At 45.3% G+C, this 8,934-nt stretch overlaps 1 protein-coding gene across 8 annotated transcripts in view; it reads right to left on the bottom strand.

Annotated features, from left to right (window-relative positions):
- The window catches only part of nfatc1 (nuclear factor of activated T cells 1), a 55,198-nt gene that overhangs the window by 43,409 nt on the left and 2,855 nt on the right, over positions 1-8,934 (bottom strand). For 6 of the 8 annotated variants that reach the window (XR_003052633.1, XR_003052631.1, XR_003052630.1 and 3 more), the window contains exons 1-3: positions 7,001-7,119; positions 2,702-3,746; positions 2,293-2,452 (exon numbers count right to left, since the gene is read on the bottom strand). Coding sequence is in view for 3 of the 8 variants with exons in the window: in XM_017040973.2 (XP_016896462.1) it covers positions 2,293-2,452; positions 2,702-3,746; positions 7,001-7,082 (1,287 nt within the window). In the remaining 5 variants the exon portion in view is untranslated. Of the gene's footprint in view, positions 1-2,292; positions 2,453-2,701; positions 3,747-7,000; positions 7,120-7,608; positions 7,722-8,934 lie in introns of those variants that run through there. The other 2 variants (XM_008331099.3, XM_025065071.1) reach the window with 1 other exon arrangement.

Raw genomic sequence — 8,934 nt, forward strand, 5'->3', positions numbered from 1 at the left:
TTTCACGTTCTACTGTGTTTCTCCTTCTAACTGTCAGAGAACCATTCACACTCACATTCACACCAACGTCATTTGACACTTGTTATTTTCCAGGTAGTCACACTTAAATTTCTGCAACATTGCGCAGGCACAGAGACATTAATCGTCATCATCCATATTTAACTACAAGGAACCCAGACACTGATCTTTTTTCTTCCTGCCAGTAGAACCGATTTCTGGGGTTTCTAACATTGCAACATCACGCTAGCTTTTAGACAAATGTCTGCCGTACTAAAGCCACGGGTCAATTATTATGTCCCGGAGTTTATGCACCCAGGAGAACTCTTTAGCTTCCATGCTAACAGTAACACAAATAATTAATGGGTTGATGAGCAGCATGCGCAGGCACAGAGGGACTGATGATGAATTTGCGAGGAGACTTATTTTGAGTAAACAGCTTCAGATTGGAATCGTTCACAGGTAAATTAAATATGGTTTTATTTGCTTAAATATCGGCTTGTTGTTGCAGTAACTTTCCAAACCTGCTGTTATTGAAATCTGAATCTATTTTATGTTGACGCTGGTGCGACTCCTTCATCGCAGTATTGTTAAATTTTAAAAATGTCTCGTCATGTTATATCTAGACTGTACTGTATTAAAGTGCACGTTTGGCCAAATTTAGACGGCAGTCTTGGGCAAAATTATCTTGCTCTCATGAAGTACTGTGACTAAACTATGTAACCACCAACCAGTCATTTAGAAAATACTAGTTTTGTTGACTTAGGGTTTATGGTCCACAGTTTAAAATACTGAAAAAGAACGTTTAATTCTTAAAATAATTTACTTTACTTTATTCGTTTACGAGAAAATCCAGACACTGCGTCATCTATTTAGTAGCGTTTTCTTCTTATTTATTTAAGCTCATAATCCTAACTAATAGTTGAGCGTTTTCTGTCACGGCACAATTTTTTTTTATCCAAAACCTGCTTTAAATTAGCGTAGAATGGCCCTAATTAGGACACAGCCGGCAGCGCTGGGCCATAAAGTGGCTGCCGTGAAACGTTAGCACGCCACTGCCCATGCTAACAGAGCTAACACCTCCTCTGTGGCTCAGAGGGAAAACCACTCCAACTCCATCCTCACACACCTGCCAGGCGAAAAAAAAAATCGACGGTGACGACCGTCTGGTAAACCTGTTCTAACACCACGTCAGAGCGGTTTAATTAAGAACGGCGGCTCTGCTGAGCGCTCACTTCACCCGACTCCTGCCTCCAGATCTTTTATTTATTCAAAGACTGAGGTCAGCGACCAGCAGTAATGGTCCGGGGAGGAGGGGGGACGGGGAGGGCAGATTTCTAACCCAAACATATCTGCAGTTGTGCACATTTTTTTTTCCTGGTTCTCTTTCTTCTAATTCGCCCACCAGAGCTACTGCGGTCGAGGCTCATGACTAAGGTTTTACTGGCCGGGGCGACACGACTTCGTAACCGTCTGTAGCTGTGAGTGAGGACGCAGTGGAAAAGCTTGACTCACCCTCGTCTGGACAGGAAGTGACTGAGGCCTCTGGTCCGTCTACACAGCATACCTACGCCATCCCATTCACAAATGTGACATCTCTGGACAAGGGTCCTGGAACGCACATGCCGTCCCCCATCTGTTTTAACACATGAGGTAGAAACCAGGCGGGGGGAAGCGGGGGGTCGGAGGGGCAGCGTTGACGTGAGGAGTGACGAGTCGAGGGGTTTGGAGAATAAACGGGGGCTAATGGCTGCACCGTGTGTTGATCTAAACTTTACAGGAAACCCTGAAATTGAGGTTGGCGTTTCCCAGCATAAGGTTCGAGTCCCTGGAGAGGCTTCGGAGTTGATAAATATTGAACTCATGTTTTATTTTGTGCAAGTGTTTTCGTCTTTTTCTGGCGATAATGACCAAAGACAACTGAGCTATTGTCTGGGTGTTAGTCTTGGCTAACTTTTAGCTAACGTCCCAATCTGTTGCTTCAGTTATTTCAATATCATTTTAAATGCAAACTAAACTTTTTTTTCAGATTTCACTAACAAAAGTTTTTTTGAGCGGCTCACGCATTTAAGTTTTTTACCCCATAATGACCACATGGTGGCCATTTTTTTTTTGAGCGGCTCACGCATTTAAGTTTTATACCCCATGATGACCACATGGTGGCTAATTTTTCGAAGGCGAGTTGCACTGTTGGATTTTCAAAGCCTACAGAAGCCATAGTTTTCCTGTCTACGGCAGAGCTAAAAACTGAGTAAAACCAAAGGAAGGTTTTAAAAAACGGCTGTTGAAGCAGACCTGAACCACTGGGTGGCCTCCTGCCAGGGCTTTGACCGCTCCTCTGCTGCCCTCTGTCTCGTAGTGAGCTCTGTGGTGGGACTTGGGCTGAACTTCGATCTGCAAGCTGTACGGCCCCGAGCTGGAGGGCAGCTGCCAGTCCAGAGCTGGCACCGACGGGCTGTGGAGGGTGGAGAACAAGAGCAACAACATGTCAGCGTTCACAGCCAGGGACGCAGGGCTTATTTTAGATGTACTTGTCCAGATAGAACGTGCAGAACGTGTCGTAACTGTCCACGTGCCAGACTTTGTATTTAATCAACAAATTTTGTTAAACCAATACAACGCTGAGTACAGAATGTTTGAGCAAAGAAAAAATAAAAAAAATCATCTGTTACACAACTAGACCTAGAACCACGGTTTTGCTCACCTTACATATTGCTTTGGCTTGGACCAGGAGTACGGATGCTGCGGAACATCCAGGAACCCGCCGCAGTAACCTTCCTTTTTCAACGACATGCGGTTCGACGGATGATCGTCGTCACAGAGGTGCCCTGAAACCAGCTCACTGCTTCCAGGCTCCACCTTCAGGCTGACGGTGGGACTGTGCTCCAGGCTGGTTTTCCTGGCTTTCATTGGGATTCCTTCCCCCAGGTCGACCACGCCGTCCGTGGTCAAGGCGTTAATGGCGGCCAGGATGGCAGAGTTGGTGTACTGGTTGGTGTTCGGAAGCCAAGTCTCCTCCGTGACGCTGAGACGAGGGGAGGTGTGCGGGGAAGGACCGGGGGAGTGGTTGGGTGAGTACGGGTACTGTTTATGCTGAGTCCCGCTGCCGTTTAAGCTGTACTTCCTCTTTGCACCACAAGGGGAGTTGGGCCTGGAGTTTCTCTGACCCATCCATGTGTCGTCGGTGATGCTGGTCCGGGGGGAGGTGGACGGAGAGTGGCGAGGGGAGCCACCGGGGGCGCAGCCTTCACCCGGCAGGGCCAGGGTGGAACCTTTGGGGGAGACCGAGGGAGACTGCCAGGGTGAGTTCTGGGGCGAGTTGTCGTAATTGTAAGAGAATCCCGATTCGAAGGAGGCTTCAGAGTGGCAGCTGCGGGACGAGACGCTGCTGGCCGGACTGAGGCAGCTGGGGTCACGGTAGCCCTCCCCACTGGGCAGGGTCAGCGTCACGATGGAGTTGACTTGCTTGGCAACAGGAAGGCTGCTCTGCTCCACCTCATCCTCAGGAAACTGACCGTACGCCGTGATCTCGATGCGAGGACTCTCCAGGGTGGGAGCCCCGTTTGGACGGGCGCCAGGAGATGAGTAGAAGGCGGCGGCGTTGACGTCCTCCTGCGCGTCGTAGCTGTGAGGCTCGCTGACGGAGACCGAGATGGCCGGGCCGGACTGAAGGCCGTGAAACTGCAACGGGAGGCAGGGGTTGCCCAGCGGCAGGGAGAGAGTGACGTTTGGCGTGAAGGCGTACGCTTCTGCAACAAAGAGACCGAGAAGACGAAGAAGAAAATTGAGTTGGTTAGGGACATAATCAAAGACATATTCACACAGACACAGCTGCCAAGAGGAGTCTGATGAGTCCAGCTGCTGCTGCTGCTGCTGAAAACCCTAACCCTACTGGAGTGTCTCTGTCTCCCACTGTACAGGGTCTCTGATTACCCTCACCCTCAGACCAGGGTTGTACAAACTTTTTAAAAATGTGTGGTCAGATTTATTAACGTTGAACCAATCATCTCAAAGCTTTTCTTCCTGCAACTTTTGTAAATATTGTGTGAATATCATTTGGAGCTTTTCTTGCTAAGAAGGAAAGGAATCAAGGAAACGACACTAACAAGGACAGAGAGGACACTTGTGTCCTTACTGGTTTGTCAAATCCACTGAGGTTCACTGATTCTTTTGTTTTTGTGTTTTGTTTTAACAACCTCCAGTATAACCATTAGAGGTCACTAATGAGTCCATAGAGGACCTTTTAAATTGAAGCCTTTTTTTTTCTTTTAAGGCACAGAGTCCTGGGGGTCACTTATGGACCGGGTCACTTGATAATTAGTGGAAAAGTTCAAGTTGAAGAGATGATAGCTAAGACCTGAACTGAAGCAAAAACAACAACTAAACGATGGAGCCTGTCGTGTTAGCAGTCAGTAGCTAACAGGAACTTTTACCTACTTTTCTACCAACTTCTGGAACATCTGAATATCAACTGCAGCTATTCCAGAACTTTTACCTACTTTTCTACCAACTTGAAGCCACTTCTGGAACATCTGAATATCAACTGGAGCTATTCCTGCAAACGCTCACTCAAGGAATCAAGGAGACAAGGTCAAAGAGAAACAGTTTCTATCCACTGTAGTTCACTGGTTTAAAAACCTCCAGTATGACCATTAGATGTCACTAATGATCCCTCGGTGGACCTTTTAAATGTAAGCCTAATTTTCTTTTATGGCACAGAGTCCTATGGAGCAGCAGCAGCAGCAGCAGCAGCAGCAGCTGATGATGTCATCGTCCTTCTGCTGAGGCCCCTACAGTAATTCTCTGTAATTGGCAGCAGACAGGAGCTGCGGTGACTACATCTGTCTGCCGTCTTCATCCATATCAGAGCTGTGGTTCTCCAATCATCATGCTCCCTTCGACCGCAAACTCCCTTTCCCATGTTCACCCGGCCGCCCACCTACCCACCAACCCACCAACCCACCGGCCCGTGACCTCAGCCTCTGCCGTCACAGACGAGGCAGGGGTTTCAGAGTGAAGCAGCAGGAGCCTCGCTCTGGTGCTGCGGGCGTGAAGCTCCAGTACGGCGTGCACCTTCACAGCACGCAAATCGAGCCCATCCACGCCCCCCCCTCATCTCCCTCATCTCCCTCATCTCCCACTCCCTCCTCTCCTCCCCTCCAGCGTTTATTTTCGAAGCCTGTTGGAACATGAAACCAGGCCCAACAAAGGCCTCACTGTGTGTGTTTTCATAATGTTACACTTTTTATGGGGCTACAGCGGCTGCATTAAGTGGCACAAATCTGGCAACCCAGAGTGGAAAATAACCACCTCATCTCGCCTCTGGTTATTTTTAGGCCCCGGGTTATTTCTGGCTCCTTCGCTGCTGTGTCTCCCGCCTAATTTGATTTGTACAGTTAGAGCCGTTCACAGATGCTTTGCGTCAGAGGAATCGGTGCGATCAGTGACTGTGGCAGATGAGGTGTTAAAGTTTTGACCCCACAGATGTCCACCCTTTATACGAAACGCAGGCGTCAGTGGAGGTCGGTGGAAAAGTTTTCAAAAATAAAAAATAAACTGTGAGAAAATTTAAATATTTTTCAGGTGAGGTCAAATTTGTACATTAGAATCATAAAAATAAAACACGTGATGAACCGTCAACATCAACATCGCTGTGTTTAGATTGTTTCTTCCTAAGCGCCATCGTTGTTGATAATACTGACACCCAGTGTTGATAATCACACATTTCTGGGATTCTTAGCTTTATTGTTTTGTTATATATATATATATATATGTCCGTCACGGCGTGCACCTTCCCAGCACGCAAACCGAGCCCATCCACGCCCCCCCCTCATCTCCCTCATCTCCCTCATCTCCCACTCCCTCCTCTCCTCCCCTCCAGCGTTTATTTTCGAAGCCTGTTGGAACATGAAACCAGGCCCAACAAAGGCCTCACTGTGTGTGTTTTCATAATGTTACACTTTTTATGGGGCTACAGCGGCTGCATTAAGTGGCACAAATCTGGCAACCCAGAGTGGAAAATAACCACCTCATCTCGCCTCTGGTTATTTTTAGGCCCCGGGTTATTTCTGGCTCCTTCGCTGCTGTGTCTCCCGCCTAATTTGATTTGTACAGTTAGAGCCGTTCACAGATGCTTTGCGTCAGAGGAATCGGTGCGATCAGTGACTGTGGCAGATGAGGTGTTAAAGTTTTGACCCCACAGATGTCCACCCTTTATACGAAACGCAGGCGTCAGTGGAGGTCGGTGGAAAAGTTTTCAAAAATAAAAAATAAACTGTGAGAAAATTTAAATATTTTTCAGGTGAGGTCAAATTTGTACATTAGAATCATAAAAATAAAACACGTGATGAACCGTCAACATCAACATCGCTGTGTTTAGATTGTTTCTTCCTAAGCGCCATCGTTGTTGATAATACTGACACCCAGTGTTGATAATCACACATTTCTGGGATTCTTAGCTTTATTGTTTTGTTATATATATATATATATATGTATATATATATATATATATATAATAATATATATATAAAATAAAAAAAGTCCATGTTTTGCTAAGTTTAAGCTACAGTGGGCTAGTTGGTAATATCTTTAATATAGTTTTTTTTTTGGTCGATTTTAATGTCTTCATGAACCTTAATAAAATAAAATATTTCAGTTAAGTTCTTAAACAAGTTTGATGATCACTAAAAATGTTGTTTTTTTTGTTTTTGTTTACACAAAATAAACTGCAAAATAAACTGCAGCATCATATCGGCTAATTTTAGCTAGCTAGCTAGCTTTAGCTTTATGACGAACAAAGTTGTTTTTTTGTTTTTTTTAACATATGTTTATGCTGACATTCTATTGCTGGCTAAACGTTAGATTTTTTTTGTTTTTGTTTTTTTTTTAACATATGTTTATGCTGACTTTCTATTGCTGGCTAAACGTTAGCACTTTTTGCTAACTTAAACAACTGGTTGTTGTTTTGTCTTGTAAGGTAAACTAGTATATTTTATATATTTACTGTCCTTTTCTGGAATCTTCTCACACTCCGTGACACAGCAGCACAGTCTCTCTCTCTCTCTCTCTCTCTCTCTGTGTTTCATTTCTAACGCTATAATTAGACAGTAGTGAATTAGCTGATGTTCTAACAGCTCCTACCCCGCGGCTGCTAACTGCCTGCCGCCCGATGACTCTGACTCCGTTCGATACCGGTCTCAGTGCAGCCTCCATCACTGTGTGACACCGCTGTCAGCCACTCACTCATTAGCACGGCTCCAATTTGGGACTATTTAGGGAAACTGTCCTCGGTCTGTCATGAGAGGCTGAACCACTCCCACTCTGCCCGGAGCAGCAGGGTTTAGCAAATAAATATATTTTAAAAAACTAAATTTAAAAAAAGAAAGAAAGAAAAACTGCAGCCAGACTTTAACACTGAGAGTAAAGTCTGGGAGGAAAAGAAAAGAATCTTAACATGGAAATAAAATCATTTGTGCGTAAAAAGTACCAGGCACCGATAAAAGCACATTAAAAAACATCATAAACAGCTTCTTCTTCTTCTTAGTACGGTTGAAATGTTTTTTTTAAAAGAGATATAAAGAAAGATGAGTGTTGATAAAAGTCCAGTCTCACCTTCTTCAGCGGATTTCATCTTCTTTGTCTGTGGACTCGGAGCTGGAAGTTTTGAAGATCACACCGTGAGCGGAGCTGCTGTATCCATACAGGTCCTCCGGCTGCTCTGGGTCCTGTCCGAACCAAAGAAAATGTCCAACAAATGAAATAAAAGAAGAAGAAGAAGAAAAAAAAGACCTAGTGCAGAGCGACGGTTCCTATTTCGATCCTCCAAAGTGGGAAAAAAGGCGCTGCGTGAAAAATGACGTGGACGTGGTCGCGGCTGGAGCAGATGTTCAGCCAGATGTTGAGGACTTTTTTTTTTTTTTCAATTATTATGATTGTAATGGTAAAGTTGTGCGGGACTTTGGGACTCGGTGCCGGGGGATCCTGCCTCTGCCTGCTCGCTGTGACGCACTGCTCCAGCTCAGCGAGGACTTCTGCGCTTTTAAACCGGGGATCACCCTCGGCGGCGGGGCCCCGCCCTCCGGACTCTGACGCACTTGCGCGTCCGAGCTCCAGATGGATCCAATGGAGATCCTCTTGAACTGTCACACGCAAACGCAACGTGCACGCGCACACGCGAACACGTCATAATGCATAAGTCAGGGGTCTGTAAAGTTCCACAGTTAAAGGGTTTTGTTTTTTTCCAGGTCAAGCTTGAGGACGTATATATCAGTACATCAGTAATACTGCAGTAATACTACAGGCGCATATACAACAGTATATATATATATATATATATAAAGCAATTTAACAGGAAGCTGAGAAATTAATGTTAATTAACCAGTTATATAACGGAAAAAAAACACTGGCTCGCTGTATCTAACTGTGCACCCCTTAAAAATTGTTTCAAAGTTGATTGAACCCAATCATTTCGCTGAGTCCCGCCAATATTTATTTTATTTAATTTTTTCAAGCAGGCCCAGGATAAATGTTGTCCAATATTTAATTTATCTTACAGGAAGTCTTCTTTTCCAGACCTCAAAATGTCCCAAAAAAACTGATTTAGTTGAAAACTGTTTTATATACTTATATAAAAAAGTCTCCTACAATTAAAAAACTCAATCTTTACCCCTGTATCGTTACATACGTATCGTTCTGGCCAGATTTTTATGGCCCACACACACAGCCCTACCAGCAGGGGTAGGGGTGCAGGTGCTAATCCCTCTTATGCTCTAGGTGGCGCCGGGCCAGAGGAACCCTGACTGAGCAGCTGAATGAAGATTTACGTGTTCCTTGATCCCTGCTAGCATTTTACATTTAGCCGCTGCCGTTTAGTCATCCATCATCAGTTCAGCTGCACACGCAGCCTCGTGGACGTAAAAGGTGAAAACTTTGACGGCT

This window comes from Cynoglossus semilaevis, chromosome 18 (genome assembly GCF_000523025.1).
Source record: "Cynoglossus semilaevis isolate Cse_v1.0 chromosome 18, Cse_v1.0, whole genome shotgun sequence".
Taxonomy (NCBI): Eukaryota; Metazoa; Chordata; class Actinopteri; order Pleuronectiformes; family Cynoglossidae; genus Cynoglossus; species Cynoglossus semilaevis.